This window comes from Carcharodon carcharias, chromosome 5 (assembly GCF_017639515.1).
Source record: "Carcharodon carcharias isolate sCarCar2 chromosome 5, sCarCar2.pri, whole genome shotgun sequence".
NCBI classification, from domain to species: Eukaryota; Metazoa; Chordata; class Chondrichthyes; order Lamniformes; family Lamnidae; genus Carcharodon; species Carcharodon carcharias.
In genome coordinates, this window is record NC_054471.1 from 125,957,274 (window position 1) to 125,975,415 (window position 18,142).

An 18,142-nucleotide genomic window follows, 5' to 3' on the forward strand; every position below is an offset into this window, starting at 1 on the left:
AAATGTCACTGGGCTAAAGGTTAAAAGTTGCACATTCTGGAATTCTGCTATGTCAATGAGGCTGTGTCAAAGCTTCAATCTTGTGAAAAATAAAAAAGCCCTGCTGCAACAGACTTTCTAAATATATAGATAAAAGCAAAAAACTGTGGATGCTGGAAATCCAAAACAAAAAAAGAAACAGTAATACCTGGAAAAACTCAGCAGGTCTGGCAGCATCGGTGGAGAAGAGCACAGTTGACATTTCAAGTCCTCATGACCCTTCAACAGAACTAAGTAAAAATAGGAAAGGGGTGAAATATAAGGTGGTTTAAGGGGTGGGGTGTGGGGGGGGGGGGGGGGGGGGGGGGTGGTGTGTGGTGGTGTTGTTGGGACAAGCAGCCAGTAATAGGTGGAGATAACCAAAAGATGTCACAGACAAAAAGACAAAGAGGTGTTGAAGGTGGTGATATTATCTAAAGGAATGTGCTAATTAAGAGTAGAAAGCAAGACAGACAAGGTACAGATAGCTCTAGTGGGGCTGTGGGAATACTAAAAGGGCTAAAAGGTAGAGATAAACAATGGGTGGAAATACGTTTAAAAATAATGGAAATAGGTGGGAAAAGAAAAATCTATATAAATTATTGGAAAAAACAAAAAGGAGGAAGAAGAAACAGAAAGGGGGTGGGGATGGAGGAGAGAGTTCAAGATCTAAAATTGTTGAATTCAATATTCAGTGCGGAAGGCTGTAAAGTGCCTAATCGGAAGGTGAGGTGCTGTTCCTCCAGTTTGCGTTGGGCTTCACTGGAACAACGCAGCAAGCCAAGGACAGACATGTGGGCATGAGAGCAGGGTGGAGTGTTGAAATGGCAAGAGACAGGGAGGTCTGGATAATGCTTGTGGACATACCGAAGGTGTTCTGCAAAGCGGTCACCCAGTCTACGTTTGGTCTCTCCAATGTAGAGGAAACCGCATTGGGAGCAACGAATGCAGTAGACTAAGTTGAGGGAAGTGCAAGTGAAATGCTGCTTCACTTGAAAGGAGTGTTTGGGCCCTTGGATGGTGAGGAGGAGGAAGTGAAGGGGCAGGTGTTGCATCTTCTGTGGTTGCATGGGAAGGTGCGGTGGAAGGGGTTTGAGGAGTAGGGGGGTGATGGAGGGTGTCACGGAGGGAACAATCCCTACGGAATGCCACCAGGGGGGTGAAGGGAAGATGTGTTTGGTGGTGGCATTATGCTGGGGTTGGCGGAAATGGCGGAGGATGATCCTTTGAATGCGGAGGCTGGTGTGGTGATAAGTGAGGACAAGGGAGACCCTACCATGTTTCTGGGGGGGAGGAGAAGGCGTGAGGGCAGAAGCGCAGGAGATGGGCCGGACATGGTTGAGGACCCTGTCAACCACCATGGGTGGAAAACCTCGGTTACGGAAGGAGGACATGTCAGAGGAACTGTTTTAGAAAGTGGCATCATCAGAACAGATGCAACAGAGATGAAGGAACTGAGAAAATAGGATGGAGTCCTTACAGGAAGCAGGGTGTGAGGAGCTGTAGTCGAGGTAGCTGTGGGAGTCGGTAGGCTTGTAACGGATATTGGTGGACAGTCTATCACCAGAAATTGAGACAGAGAGGTCAAGGAAGGGAAGGGAAGTGTCATAGATGGACCATGTGAAAATGATGGAGGGGTGGAGATTGGAAGCAAAGTTAATAAATTTTTCCAGATCCCGACGAGAGCACGGAGCAGCACCGAAGTAATCGTCGATGTACCGGAGAAAGAGTTGTGGAAAGGGGCCGGAGTAGGACTGGAACAAGGAATGTTCCACATACCGCATAAAGAGACAGGGATAGCTGGGGCCCATGCAGATACCCATAGCCACACCTCCAAGCTCAACGCAAACTGGAGGTTTGTTGAAGGGTCATGAGGACTCGAAACTTCAACTGTGCTCTCCTCCGTCGATGCTGCCAGACCTGCTGAGTTTTTCCAGGTATTTCTGTTTCTGTTTTTGTTTTGCAGACTTTCTAAATGCAGTTGAGAATTTTGGAACAGCACATCAGTTAATATCTTATTCGCCGATGTCCCATTGTGAGATTTTGAGGTCATATACAACTACCAGAGCCGCAAGTCAGTTTTCTGGAAGCTAAATTATATATTCAGCCCCTCCTCGACCCAAAGACAAATCAAATAGAGGCAGAAAAAGTCAGGATTATTATCAGGCAGCTTTCCCCATTTTAAGTTCACAATTTTTTTCCCCCATTTACATTAGGGAAGAGAAAAGAATAACCAATAATTTCTAACTTGGACACTTTAATCATTAACTTCACATAAGTAATAATTCATTCTCATCAAATTCCAGAGTCTTCTTTTAAAGAAGTGTACAGGCAGCTTGAATGTCAGTTTCAGATCATTGACCTGAATCTTGCGCTTGTTAGGCACACGCAGTCGGCAGTCCCAGAAGCAAACATGAAATGTACTTCCGGCCGTGATCAGCCCCCAAACGCAATTTCACAATGGCTGGCCAATTAATGGGCAGCCAGTGTGAAACGCGCACTAAGAGAGGCTCAGTGCTGTCAGAGGGGGCTGGCGCCTTAACAAGTGTGGATGTAGATGGGCGCTTCTAACAAGCTCCCTGAAGGCAGACAGTTGCTATGGAGCTGCCTCAGGGAACTGCAGACCTGTACAAATTAAATGAGAAGTAAAAAAAAATGCAGCAAGCTGTACCTGTGCAACACACTCAAGCATCTTACAGCAGAACTCAAAAAACCTCATCACCAGACATCCTTTTTTAAATTATATTTCACCCGGACATTTCATCCTGCCCTGGATCCACCAGGCCAATTGGCCTATCCGCCAACCGTAAAAGTGGACGGGCCAGGTAAAATCGCTTTTAATTGACTCCTGAATGGGCTTACTTGCCTGCAGGTGCACTTCCGACTGCAGCTTGTGCCGCCAAGCGAAATACCGCGCAAGTGCACGAGGATGTTGGAACACATGCCTGACGTCTTCTCACGTGATTTCATGCTCTGTCGGGTCGGACGTGCACCCACTCAAACGGCGTAAAATTCTGGCCATTGCCTTCAGTGACAAATAAATTGCAGCCTCTTGTTACAAATAAGTTGCCAATTTAGTGGCTTTGGGGAAAAAATTGTATAAAAACAATTATTATTCACTTAGAAGCTGTACAACTATGTTATTTAACTGCATTTTACCACTGATACAATTCTTCTGTGCACTGATTACATAATTTAACAGATTAAAGGTGAATTATGTAGAATTTATAGCACAGAAATAGGCCATGTGGCCTGTGATCTGTGCTTATATTAATTCTCCATAAAAACCTCTTTCTCCTCTATTTCATTCAAATCTATCAGCATATCTTTCTACTGCTTTAGTTGCCCTCCTGTGCTTTTCTAGCTTCCCCTTAAATGTGGCAGTCTTTCATCTCGTGAAATGATGGCGTAAACTATGGTGATCAACTGAGTAAAGCATCACCTGCTGTGGCTTGGGAGCCCCACCATAGCATGGCAGCCTCTGCCGCATTTGCTGCCGAGGAGGAGAGTGGGTTGAGAAGGTGCATGATTTGCCGGCCTCTTTTACTCTGGGCCCTCTTCTTGGCCAGCTGAACTATCTGTTTCTGCTTGCTGTCATATCTTAGGCTGAATGAACAACACTCAAAGTCACAGATTTAACTGCAAGAACAACATAATTTAATTTGATAAGCTGGCCCACTCCCTAACATATGCTATCTGACTTTCAACACCCCCCCCAGGTCAAGTGACCCCACAGAGTGTACCTTACAGTATCTTATCCAAGTACCATATAGGATCTAATACACAAGTCCACACGCATATACACACACAGAAAAATCATCAACATGACACTTGTCTCTTCCAATGCCTTTCCAAACAGTCAGCCTCCAGCAATCATAGCTCTCAGTGACTGTCTCCAAATTGTCAGTGTCCGCTATCTTCATACCTCGGTCGGTGTCCTTGCAATGGAGGAATGGGCACCAGGGGGTCATGACTCAGTGATTAATTTGCCGTACAGAAGATTTTTGGTTATACAGCTGCCATCCATCTGATGGATGTGTTTGAGCCAATGCAGACATCATTGGCTTAGTAATGAGTGTACGTAAGCTGACAGAATTAGCACACTTCTAAGACCTTCGGATTTCTGACTTTGTCCTGCCAAAAGATGCCAAAGATACGTCTGAGACAGCAAGGCTGGAAACTGTTCAGCCTTTTCTTCTGTTGTTCAGATCTACTACTAGAGGTGTGCTCTGAGGACACAGGATTGGTAGATACGCAGTCTGGTGTTCTCGGACAGGTTGCTGTTGTTCCACACTCTCCTTACTCAGCTTTGACTTTAGCAGCTGCAGCTTTTGCGATGCATGTTGATTTCAGAAACAAAATCTATCAAATGTAAATGTATCAATACTACTAGTCTCAACCTCAATGGCAAGCCTAAATAGCCAAGTGGTTATGGTACTGGGCTTGTAACCCCAAGATCAAGAGTTCAAATCTCACAATGGCAAACTATGAAACAATGTAACTTCATCTGAATAGGAACAAATGGAAAACGTGTTTGTACTCGAAAGAGTTACACACCATATTCTTTCCACATTTTGGGTCAAGATGTTTCTCCTGAATTCCTTATTGGAATATAGTCAGAGTTTTACAACCTGGAAAGAGGCCCCTTCGGCCCATCGTGTCTGCGCCGGCCATCAAGCTCCTATCTACTCTAATCTCATTTTCCAGCACCTGGCCCGTAGCCAGGTGCTGGAAAATGCTATGGCATTTCAAGTGTTCATCTAAATACTTCTTAAAGGTTGCGGGTTTCCACCTCTACCACCCTTTCAGGCAGTGAGTTCCAGATATTTCCCCGCCACCACCATCTGGGTGAAAATCTTTTCCCTCAAATCCTCTCTAAACCTCCTGCTTGTTAATTTAAATCTGTCAGGATAAAAGCAAAACACTGCAGATGCTGAAGGTCTGAAAGAAAAATAGAAAATGCTGTAAAAACTCAGCAGGTCTGACAGCATCTGTGGAGAAAGAAACAACACCAATGCCCTGAGTCTGCACGACACCCCCCACCCCACCCCCAATACCCCCACCCCAGCCTTCAGCTCTGAAGGAGGGTCAGGCAGACCCAAAATGTCAACCCTGCTCCTTCCGCCACAGACACCACCAGACCTGCTTAAATCTATGCCCCCGATTATTGACCCCCCCAGCGCCCCCCCCGCCCCACCGCCCCCCCCCACACTACCCCTCCTCCCTCCCCGGCCCCCGCAACTAAGGGGAAAAGTTTCTTCCTAACTACCCTATCAATGCCCCTCATAGTTTTGCATACTTCAATCAGGTCACCCCATAACCTTCTCTGCTCTGAGGAAAACAACCGCAGGCTATCTAGTCTCTTTTCATAGCTGAAATGGTCCAGCCCAGGCAACATCCTGGTTAATCTCCTCTGCACCCTCTCCAATGCAATCACATCCTTCCCACAGTGTGGTGAACAGAACTGCACACAGTACTCCAGATGTGGCCACTTAACACTTTATACAGTTCCATCATAACATCTCGGCTCTTGTATTCTACGCCTCGGCTTAAAGGCAAGTACCCATATGCTTCTTAACCACCTTATCTACCCGTCCTGCTGCCTTCAAGGATCTATGGACATGCACACCAAGGTCCCTCTGATCCTCTGTACTTCCTAGGGTCCTACCATTCATTGTGCACTCCCTTGCCTTGTCAGTCCTCCCAAAATGCATCACCTCACACTTTTCAGGATTAAATTCCAGTGAATGTGAAGTGAGGTGAATAACCCAATGCTCCCTGACATTGAACACCATCTGCCATCTTGTTCTCCATTCACTTAACCTTTCTGTAAAAAGTCTCTGCCCTCCTCACAGCTTACATCTCCACCTAGCTTTGTAACACCAGCAAACTTAAGATACATGACTCTCTGTCTCTTTGTTCGTCATTAATATCGATTGTAAAAAGCTGAGGCCCCAACAATGATACTTGCCTGCACTCTACGAGTCACAACCTGCCAAATTGAAAATGCCCCAGTTATCCCTACTCTTTACTTCCTGTCCCTCTATCCATGCTAATATACTCTTTGCTTTCTGTCCCTCTATCCATGCTAATATACTATCTCCAACTGCATGAGCCCTTGTGTACTAACCTGCTGTGATTGATTGTATCAAAACTTCTTCAAAGCCTTTGGAAATTCAAACATCTACCGAGTATCTATCCAAGTATCTCAAGCATCTCCTTGTTCCCCTTTATCTACCCCATCAATTACATCCTCAAAAAATTTCCCTTTCCTAAATTTTGTGGACTTTGATCATATGATCCTTTTCTAAGTCTGTTGTTAAGGCTTCCTTAATAATAGATTCCAGCACTTTCCTGATGATTGATGTTAAGCTACCAGCCTGTCTTTCCCTGTTTTACCTCTCTCTCCTTTCTTGAACTTCAGTGTTACATTTGCTAACTTCCAAACTGCTAGGACCCCTCCTGAATCTAAGGGATTTGGGAAAATCATAGCTAGCACATCCACTATTTCTACAGCTATCTCTTTTAGAATCCTAGGGTGTAGGCCATCAGGTCCAGGGCATTTGTCAGATTTTAGTCCCTTAAGTTTCTCTAATACTTTATCTCTGCTGCTATTAATTTCTCTAATTTCCTTATTCTTTAGCCCCTAGATTATTGTATATTTCTGGTTTGTAACTTGTGTCTTCTACTGTGAAGGCAGACACAAAATATTTGTTCAATTCCTCCATCATTACCTCATTCCCCATGATAATTTCTCCCGTCTCTGATTCTAACGAACCAAAACTTACTTTAGCTACATCTTCCTTTTTATATACTTGTAAAAACTCTTATGATCTGTTTTTATATTTCTGGGTAGCTTACTCTCATACTCTATTTTTTTCCCTTTTTATCAGCCTTTTCGTGGCCTGCTGCTGGTTTCTAAAATACCCCAATCCTCAGATTTGCTGCTGTTCTTTGCAACATTGTAAACCTCTTCTTTTAATCTCATACTATCCTTAACTTACTCAATAATACACAGATGGATCTTTCTTGCTGATGGAACACATTTTTGTTGAACATTTTGAATTGTTTCTTATTGTTGCACCATTCTTTCCCACCATTTATTTACTGCTAGATCTTTTCATCTATTTACCCATTCGACCACAGCCAGCATTCCCCCTCATACTGACCAGCCACAGCCAGCTCTCCCCCTCATCCTAACCGGCCACAGCCAGCTCTCCCCTTGTACCAATTGAATTGGCCTCAAGTCTCCAGATGAGGGATGTGAGCGCGTGAGGCACAGTCCAAAATCAGCTGACAGTCAGTGTGGTACAATGCTGCCATCGATGGCCTTAACTCCTGTAATCCCTGGAGAATTGTACTTCATCACCAAGGTGCTGGTGGCAGTTTGAAGCGTTCCTGTAATAATTTGTCCAGGGCACCGTCAGACCACTCTCTTGGACCCTACCCTGGTTCCCCCTAATCTGGACCCACCCCCTCTGACCCCACTTCCCCGAAACCCCGGCCCCACCTGAACCCTCCATAATCCTCCCCCATCACCCTGGACCATTCCCTGCATCCTAATGCAGAATCCCCATAACTGGCCCTTCTGGACTCCTCCCTGAATCCACACCACCCCCCCCCCCACCTCCCCTCACATCCCAGAGCCATTCCTTGTACTTCCAGGATCCCTCCCTGGAACACCCCCAAAGCCCCTCCCCCACAGACCTCCTTCCAGGACCCTGTGCCCTCACACCACAACTCCCTTCCAACACGCCTCCTTCCCCACCATCAACTCCCTGCCCTATCCTACCCAACCCTGGCCTCTGTCCACATACCCTTTCCACCCCAAACTAATTCTTCTCAAATGATTCCTGCTCCTTCAACTCTAATTTATTTGTCTTTGACAGGAATGGGGCCCAGAGGCAAACTGAGCCATTAATCGCAAAGAGAAGAGTAGCCGAAGAGCAGAGGAAGTGACTCTCACCAACATCATCCCATCCACTGACACTGTGTCCCACTCTTCTCCAGGGGACAGATAAGGGGTCCTGAATCCAAAACATCCTCCTGACCATTGACAGTGTCCCATCTCTCTTCCCCCACACTGCCCCCCACCCTCCTTGCACTGACCTCCATGGGCCTGGTAAAGCACTATGAGACTGATCCTCAAGGGACAGGTATGGCACTATGAGACTGATCTCCAAGGGACAGCTATGGCACTAAGACTGATCCCCAAGGGACAGGAATGGTGCTATAAGCCCAAACTTGGGGACAGGCAACTGCCAGTTCCAAATGCAATATATGTATAAACCTTCTCTTTGATTCCCTCATGAGTGGAAACATCATCTCTATGTCTACTTTATCAAACCCTTTCATAATTATAAAGAACTCTATTAGGTTACCCCTCAACATTCTCTTTTCCAGAGAATGGAATCCCAGCCTACTCAGTCTTTCCTGATAAGTATAGTGTCCCAGTTTTGGATTAAAAGGACAAAATATGTTACTTCCATTTCTGGCCATTAGTTTCAACACTTTCATTATTCCTTTATCAGTTAATGGCATAGGTGCCAGAATAAAACTCTTACAAAAATGCCTCAACTCCAAACCCAGAAGAATGCCTCCAACTTTTGACTATGATTCCTAGTTTAGGTGCAGTTTTGTGTTGTCAAGTCCATATGTACTAGAAACTGGATTAGGTCTTTTTAAATTCACTTAGACAGGGATTCTTATAGCCAGAAGACAGAGGACACTAACCAATTCCAGAGTACATGGACATGGGCTAACTCAATGCACTATCCGGCCTATCTGATAAATATTTACATTTACTGACTTCTCCAAACAACACTGACTGGACAACAACCAGAATTTTGCATGTTTCATAGCTACACGATCCTCCTCAAAATGTTATTAATTTTAAATCTGTGGGGTAGTTTTAAGGGATGTGAGCATCACTGACAAGGCCAACGTCTGTTACCCATCTCTAACTGCCTTTGAGAAAGGGGTGGTGAGCTAATTTCCTGAACTGCTGCAGTCCATACTTTAAATTAATTCGTTCACAGGAATTATATTTGGTGGGGGGGCTCACAAGCTAGGCCAGCATTTATTGCCCATCCCTAATTGCCCTCGTGAGCCATCTTCTTAAACCATTGCAGTCCATGTGATGTAGGTATACCCATAGTGCTGTTAGGCAGGGAGTTCGAGTATTTTGACCCAGCTACAATGAAGGAACACTGATATAGTTCCAAGTCAGGATGGTGTGTCTCTTGGAGAGGTATTGCAGATTATGATGTTCCCAATCATCTATTGCCCTTGTCATTCTAGGTGAAAGAGGTTGCAAGTTTGGAAAGTGTTGTCAAAGAAGCCTTATCAAGTTGCTGCAGGGTATCTTGCAGGTGGTACACATTGCTGCCACTGTACAATGGTGGTTGAGGTTTAAGGTGGTGATTGGGGTGCTGATCAAGCCAGCTGCTTTATCCTGGAGTCAAGCTTTAGGGGATGTTGTTGGAGCTTCACTCATCCATAAAAATGAAGAGTATTCCATCACACTCCTGACTTATTCATTGTAGATGAGTGAGCAGGCTATGGGAGCTCAGGAGGCGAGTGCAGAATTCCCAGTCGCTGACCTGCTCTTGTAGCCACTTGGGGGTAGTGTATTGAGATGGATAGAAAACTGGTTGGCAGACAGGAAACAAAGAGTAGGAATAAATGAATCTTTTTCCAAACGGCAGGCAGTGACTAGTGGGGTACCGCAGGGATCGGTGCTGGGACCCCAGCTCTTCACAACATATATTAAATGATTAGATGAGGAAACTAAATGTAATATTTCCAAATTTGCAGATGACACAAAGCTGGGTGGGAGGGTGAGCTGTGAGGAGGATGCAGAGATGCTTCAGTGTGATTTGGACAAGCTGAGTGAGTGGGCAAATGCATGGCAGATGCAGTATAATGTGGAGAAATGTGAGGTTATCCACTTTGGTAGCAAAAACAGGAACTCAGATTATTATCTGAATGGCTGTAAATTAAGAGAGGGGAATGTGCAACTAGACCTGGGTGTCCTCATACACCAGTCGCTGAAGATAAGCATGCAGGTGCAGCAGGCGGTAAAGAAGGCAAATGGTTTGTTGGCCTTCATAGCCAGAGGATTTGAGTACAGGAGCAGGGATGTCTTGCTGCAATTGTACAGGGCCTTGGTGAGACCACACCTGGAATATTGTGTGCAGTTTTGGTCTCCTTATCTGAGGAAGGATGTTCTTGCTATAGAGGGAGTGCAGCAAAGGTTTACCAGACTGATTCCTGGGTTGGCAGCACTGACATATGAGGAGAGATTGAGTCGGTTAGGATTGTATTCACTGGAGTTCGGAAGAATGAGGGGGATCTCATAGAAATCTATAAAATTTTAACAGGACTAGACAGGGTAGATGCAGGAAGGATGATCCCGATGGTGGGGGAGTCCAGAACCAGGGGTCACAGTCTAAGGATATGGGGAAGACCATTTAGAACTGAGATGAGGAGAAATTTCTTCACCCAGAGAGTGGTGAGCCTGTGGAATTCGCTACCACAGAAAGTAGTTGAGGCCGAAACATTGTATGTTTTCAAGAAGGAGTCAGATATAGCTCTTGGGGCGAAAGGGGTCAAAGGATATGGGGAGAAAGCGGGAGCAGGCTATTGAGTTGAATGATCAGCCATGATCATAATGAATGGTGGAGCAGGCTCAAAGAGCCAAAAGGCCTAATCCTGCTCCTATTTTCTATGTTTCTATATGGCTGGTCCAGTTCAGTACTGGTCAATGGTAATCTCCAGAATGTTGATGGCAGGGGAGTCAGCAATGGTAATGCCATTCAATGGGAGGTAGTTAGATTCTCTTCAGTTAGAGATGGCCATTGCCTGGCACTGGTATATGCAAATGTTATTTGCCACTTATCAATCCAAGATTAAACATTGTCAAGATCTTGCTCCATACAAGTTACAAATGGTAATGCCATTGATTGTCAAGGGAAGATGGTTAGATTCTCTTTTATTGGAGAGGCTCATGCCTGGCATTTGTGTGGCATGAAGGTCATTTGGCACTTATCAGCCAGAGCCTGAATATTGTTCAGGTCTTACTGAAGCAATCCGTGTCCTTTTGCAAGCATCGGAGGAGTCATGAATGAAAGATGAAGATGTTTGCAAATGCTTCAGCCTCGTCTTTTGCACTGACGTGCTAGGCTCCCCATCATTGAGGATGGTGATAATTGTAGAGTTTCCTCCTCCAGTTTGTTGTTTATTTGTCCACCACCATTGACAACTGAATGTGGCAAGACTACAGAGCTTTGATCTGATCCTTTGGTTATGAGATTGCTTAACCCTATCTGCTGCTTCCACTGTCTAGCATACATGTAGTCTTGTGTTGTATCGTCCTTAGGTTGGAATCTCATTTTTAGGTAAGCCTGGTGCTGTTCTTGGCAAGGTCTTCTACATTCTTCATTGAACCAGGTTTGGTTCCCTTGCTTGATGTTAATAGTAGAGCCTTAATGACCAATTATTTCTTACCCGAATACCACGAGCTATTGAATTAGTTCAGGTTCAGCACATTACACAGTCACAAACAGTGAATGAGACTTATCTGTGTTATCTATCTAACATTTGGTGCTGGATCAATCTCAATTTTACAATTAATAATGCTGAAGGAAAAACAAATTGCAGTATTTGGCATCATATTATTGGCAAAACAATGTAGAACATTATTTGAATAATTAGATTGACAGGATAAAAACAAAGAAAATCATAGGTTCCCCTATCATTTTCAAAATGTAATGTAGCTAATGATGACACACTTTTGACGCCGAGAGACAAAGTCAATGGACTTTTGGCTGGGCCGCCGAATCTCCATAAGGCCATAAGATGTAGGAGCAGAAGTAGGCCATTCGGCCCACCAAGTCTGCTCCACCATTCAATGAGATCATGGCTGATCTAGTAATCCTTAACTCCACTTTCCTGCCTTTTCCCCATAGTCCTTGAATCCCTTACTGATTAAGCATCTCTGTCTATGTCAGCCTTGAATATACTTAACAATCCAGCCTCTACAGCCCTCTGAGGTAAGGAATTCCACAGATTGACTACCTTCAGAGAAGAAATTTCTCCTCATGTCTGTTTTAAACAGGCATCTCCTTACTCTATGCCCTCTGGTCCTAGTCTCTCCCACAAGGGGAAACAACCTCTCAGCATCTACTCTGTTAAGCCCCCTAAGAATCTTATATGTTTCAATAAGGTAGCCTCTCATTCTTCTAAACTCCAATGTGTACAGGCCCAACCTACTCAACCTCTCCTCATAAGAAAATCCCTCCATACCCAGGATCAACCTAGTGAACCTTCTCTGGACTGCATCCAATGGCAGTATATTTTTCCTTAGATAAGCAGAACCAAAATTGTTCACTGTATTCTACGTGTGGTCTAACTACTGCCTTGTCCAGCTTTAGCAAGACTTCACCATTTTTATACTCCATTCCCTTTGAAATAAAGGCCAACATCCCTTTTGCCTTCCCTATTACCTGTTGAACTCGTATGTTAACTTTTTGGGATTCATTCACAAGGACTCCCAAATCCCTCTGTGCTGCAGCCTTTCTCCATTTAAATAATATTCAGTTCCTCTATTCTTCCTGCCAAAGTGCATAACCCCACATTTTCCCACATTATATTCCATCTGCCAATTTTTTGCCCACTCACTTAACCTCTCCATATCTCTCTGTAGACCCTCGTGTCATCCTCATCACTTTCCCTTCCCACCTGTTTTTGTCTCTTCTGCAAACTTGGCGATAGCACATTCACTTCCCTCATCTAAGTCATTAATATATATTCTAAATAATTGAGGCCTCAGCACTGATCCCTGTGGCACTCCACTAGTTACAGGTTGCCATCCCGAAAATTTCCCTTATCCCAACTCTGTCTTCTGTTAGTTAGCCAATCCTCTATCTATGCTAATATATTACCCCCAACACCATGGGCTCTTACCTTATTAAGTAGCCTTATGTGCAGTACCTTATCGAATGCCTTTTGGAAATCCAAATATATTACTTTGACCCTTTATCTATTCTGCTTTGTTATCTCCTCAAAGAATTCTAATAAATTTGTTAGGCATGATTTCCCCTTCATGAAGCCATGCTGATTCTGCTTGATTAGATTATGTATTTCTAAATGCTCTGCTATTACATCCTCTATAATAGACTCCAACATTTTCTCAATGACAGATGTAAAGCTAACAGGCCTATAGTTACCTGTTTTTTTGTCTCCCTCCTTTTTGTATAAGAGTGTTACAATGGCCATTCTCCAATCCTCTGGGACTTTTCCAGAATCTAAGGACTCTTGGAAGATTACTACCAGTGCATCCACTATCTCCGCAGCTACTTCCTTTAATATCCTTGGATGCAACCCATCAAGTCCAGGGGACTTATCGCCTTTTGCCCCATTTGTTTCCCTAGTACTTTTTCTCTAGTGATAGTTATTTTATTTGTTTCCTTGCCCACCTTTTGCCCCTTGATTATTTAGTATTTTTGGAATGCTATTAGTGTCTTCTACCGTGAAGGCTGAAGCAAAGTATTTATTCAACTCCTCTGCCATTTCCTGGTTCCCCATTATTATTTCCCCAGCCTCATTCTCCAAGGGGCCTATGTTCACTTCGGCCTCTCTCTTCCTTTTTATATATTTAAAGAAGCTCTTACTGTCCATTTTATATTACTTGCTAGTTTACCCCCAAAGTTTATTTTCTTCCTCTATATTTTTTTTTTGGTTATCTTTTGTTGGTTTTTAAAACTTTCCCAATCCTCTGGCTTACCACTAATCCTTGCCATGTTGCATGTTTTTTCTTTCAATTTGATACTGTCCTCAACTTCCTTGGTTAACCATGGTTGGTTTATCTTCTTCCTTGAATCCTTCTTTCTCACTGGGATAAATCTTTGTTGAGAGTCGTGAACTATTTTCTTAAACATCTGCCATTGCTCATCAACCGTCTTTTCTGGTAAACTCCTTTCCCCGTCCATTCCAGCCAACACTGCCCTCATTCCTTTGTAATTACCCTTATTTAATTTTGCACTGTTGTTTCTGATCCAAGTGTCTCACTCTCAAACTGAATGCTAAATTCTACCATGTTACGGTCACTGCTTCCTACTGAGATCATTTATTAAACCTGCCTCATTACACATTACCAGAGCCAAAAGAGCCTGATCCCTGGTTGGATTCACAACATAAGAAACTGTCCTGAATACACTATGAATTCTTGCAACAATTCTTGCTGCCAATTTGATTTTCCCAATCTATGTGAAGATTAAAGTCACCCAAGATTAATATACTGCCTTTTTTACATGCCCTCCTTATCTCCTGACTTATCTCTGTCCTACAGTAGTATAGCTACTGTCTCGGGGCCTATAGACTATTCCCACCAGTGTCCTTTTCCCCTTGTTATTTCTTACCTCCACGCATATGGATTCTACATCTTCCAATCCAAGATCCGTTCTTGCTCTCATACTTATTTCATCTCGTACTAACGAAGCTACTCCACTACACTTTTCTTCCTGCCCGTCCTTTGGAAAAGTCACATACCCCTGAATATTTAGTTCGCAGCTTTGATCTCCTTATAACCATGTCTCCATAATGGCTGTAAGATCATACCCATTCACCTCTATTTGTGCCGTTAATTCATTTATTTTGTTCCGAATACTACCTGCATTTAAGTAAAGGGCCATTAATTTTGCCTTTTTACCATTTTTCCCCTTTGGCCCTATTTGCTGCTTTTAAAAAAAATGTTTGTACACTCTGTCCCTTCCTGTCACACTCTGGGTATCATTACCTAAATAGCTGTCTTGCAAGGCTGCCATATCCTTTTGCTTTGTTAGCCTAAGTATCCCCTTTCCAGAACCCTCCCCCCGCCGCCTCGCCACCCCCCATTTAGTTTAAAGCCCTCCTGCAGCGGGAACTGCCACGACGGGGCTGGAATATCCCAGCCACAGACATTAAATTTAATTCCAACTTGGAAGAGTGAGAAGGAAGAACAAGAAGGCAATACAAAATAGAGCATACAACTTTAAACAGGCTGCAGGAGCAGAGGGACCCAGGAATATTGAGCATCAATTGTTGAAGGTGGAAGGGCAGGTTGAGAAACAGGTTAATAAACCATATGGGATCCTGAGTTTTATAAGTAGGCATAGCGTACAAAAGCAAGGAGGGTATGATAAACTTGTATAAAATACTGGTTTGGCCTCAACTGGAGTAATGAGTCCATTCTGGGCACCACACTCTTAGGAAGGATGTGAAGGCATTGAACAAGGTGCAGAAAAGATTTACAAGAATGGCTCTGAAGATAAGGGACTTCAGTTATGTAGATAGAAGGAGAAATTGAGGTTGTTCTCCTTAAAGAGGGTTGAGAGGAGATTTGATAGAAGCATTCAAAATCATGAAAGCTCTGGACAGGGTAGATAGGGAATAACTTTCCATTGGTGGAAGGGTTGCAAACCGGAAAACACCGATTTAAAAGTGATTGGCAGAAGAACCAGAGGTAACATGAGAAAAAACCTTACACAGCAAGTGGTCAGGATCTGGAATGCACTGCCTGAGAGTATAGTGGAGGCACATTCAATCATCGTTTTCAAAAGGAAATTTAAACAGAAAACATTTGCAGGTCTATAGGAAAATGGCAGCAGAACTAGCTGAGTTGCTCTCACAGAGAGCCAGCACAGACATGATGGGCTGAACAGCCACCTACTATACTATAACCATTCCATGATAAAAGTACTTAAAACTGTCTTATAGAAAATCAAGTTTTGTATTGTGAAGTGTTATAATTCCCATCTCTATGGATCAAATGCAGCTAACACTCTACGATCTGCAACCAACTGGTTTGTGTCCAGTCATTCAGATGATTAACATTCTTTTGACAGTTATGCAATTAACTACAAATGCATGGTCATTTATCTCCAGGGGACAACAGCAAACTACATTAGTTTAAATGGGTTGATTATGTTTTCTGACCTTTATCTTTGAAAGCATTGTTTCGGAAAGCAAATAAAATCACAGATTAAAAAGAAAAACAAAAAAGATGAATGTGAAAGAGGATACCATGCATACAGATCAAAAGTAAATCACTCAAATTATAAAACAGACTGCTTGCCTCGCTCACAAGTTTAATGTTTCACCATTAGCTCGCAGGCTGGGGTCCAGTTTCAGGATCTTCAGGCATCATAACTGAGTTATTGATGGAATGCATAACTGACAGAGGCAGAACTAGACTATTTTACACTTAGGATACTGAACCATGCATTTTAAGAAATCTAGACATTGTTACCGATTTCATTCTGGATTCATTTTTATAATGTGCAAACGTTTTGTTTATGATAGTCATAGAATCAGAAATTTCAGCACCTATTTGGTCTATGTGAAAGCCACACCCTTGAAATATATTTCTTCAACTACTTATCTTATTCCCTCTAAATAGCATAACTAATTTGACCTCAAATGTATTCCGTATCTTAATCATCCTTATCTGAAACAAGTCCGACTTCCTCTTTATGCTTCTACTGCTTTTCCAAATGTATGCCCCAAGTTCAGCTTTGTTTGCGGAAAGAAACAAACTCGCTCAATTCAGGTAAGTTTAAAAAATGAATCCTAACTTTATTTGAAGTTAGTCTGCAACGTAAAAAAACACGAAGATTACACTGCCTTTTTAAAGCAAGTGCACTGATCTTTGGCAGACCTCAGTAATCGAGTGTGTACACAGAAAACTTCCTTCAATTCAGTTTAAATTAGATAAATATTAACTAGTTGCAAAATGTCAGCTAATGTTGTCGAATGTAGATGCACTGAATTCATTTCATAACGTCCCAGCCGTATGAAAAGGGAAGCACTGTTTTATTTTTCACTATTTAAAAGTTCAAACAAAAATATTCCGATCGTATGAGAAATCAAAAGTGCGCCCAAATGTCAACAATCGATTTTAAATTCTGTTAATAGTGAATAAGAAAAACATAAGATACCCTGCATGAATTATGAATGCGACCTGTAAAACTTCATGTAGCAATCAAGGTTCTAGTTTCAGTCCCTGTAGAGTTATGGTTTCTTGCATTGCCTGTGCTAAAGGGAACACCTAAAGTTACTGTTCTGGCAAGTGTGACGGATGGGAATTACCTGATTACTAAGGTATCTCTTCAAACACTCCTCGCACACAGCCTTCTTGCAACATGGAAGTGGTCGGATGGATTTGTCATCAAGGCAAACTCGACAGGTCAAAATAATAAAATGTTTATATTCTCCGGGATAAAGGGCTCCCACCGAATTCATGTCGATCTGCCGGGAGATATTAAAAGGTTCCCCAGTGGAAGGTCCTAAACTCGCCGGTGTCGGGGACGGGGTGACATCCCGATCTGAGTGCCCTCTGAGAGCAGTCGGTGTGGCTCGGCCCGAGTCAGAGGGCTCGTGGAGCCGTTCCCCCGTCTCGCCTTCCAGCTCCGAGCTCTGGTAATTCTCGTTCTCCACACAGTACACAGTGCAGTAAACGTGCTGGGAGCGCTCCGAGAGCGGCTGTTCGGCGGCTGGCGGGAGCCCGGGAGCGGGCGCGAGGCGGGTGGAACGCTCCCCGTTGTCCTGCCGGGCGGCTGCAACATTCTCCATTCCGGTTCCATCCGGACCACGTTCCATCGCCCGCCTGTCCCCTGCCGCATCTTCATCCTCGCTGGACGGAAGCATGTCTTCCCCATCTCTGACACTTTCATCTTCCATTCCCGACTTCAATCCCATAGGCACAGCTCGAAACAAACCTAGTCCTGCATCTGCTTCCGGGTCCTACTTTTTTTTTTCCACAATCGCCACTAAAAACATCCACTCACACTTCATGTGTGTGTGTGTGTGATTTTTTTGGGTGGTGAGAGTAGGGGGGGTGCTGTCCAGCTTTTTTTAAAATGTAACATCTCGGGAATGTTGGCTTTCTCTTTCCTGTAATTACATCCTTTCTCAGCACGGAGACCACGCTTCAATTCCACACCGATTTACAAAAGGTAGGTTTAGAAACAAATCCAAAAATCCGGAGCTCCTTTGAAGTTACCGTGCAGCCTATTTCCCAGATTCATACTTTCACAACAAAGTCGGGTTCGTTTCAGCTGTGCGTACTGTATTTACCTAGATAGAC

At 43.6% G+C, this 18,142-nt stretch overlaps 1 protein-coding gene across 1 annotated transcript in view; it reads right to left on the reverse strand.

Annotated features, from left to right (window-relative positions):
• Positions 1-17,877, reverse strand: part of rnf217 (ring finger protein 217) — a 130,023-nt gene extending 112,146 nt beyond the window's left edge. The window contains exon 1 of the mRNA XM_041188334.1: positions 17,146-17,877. Within this exon, the coding sequence (XP_041044268.1) occupies positions 17,146-17,754 (609 nt within the window). The 5' untranslated portion in view covers positions 17,755-17,877. The remainder of the gene's footprint in view (positions 1-17,145) is intronic.
• Between the last annotated feature and the right edge of the window lie 265 nt (positions 17,878-18,142).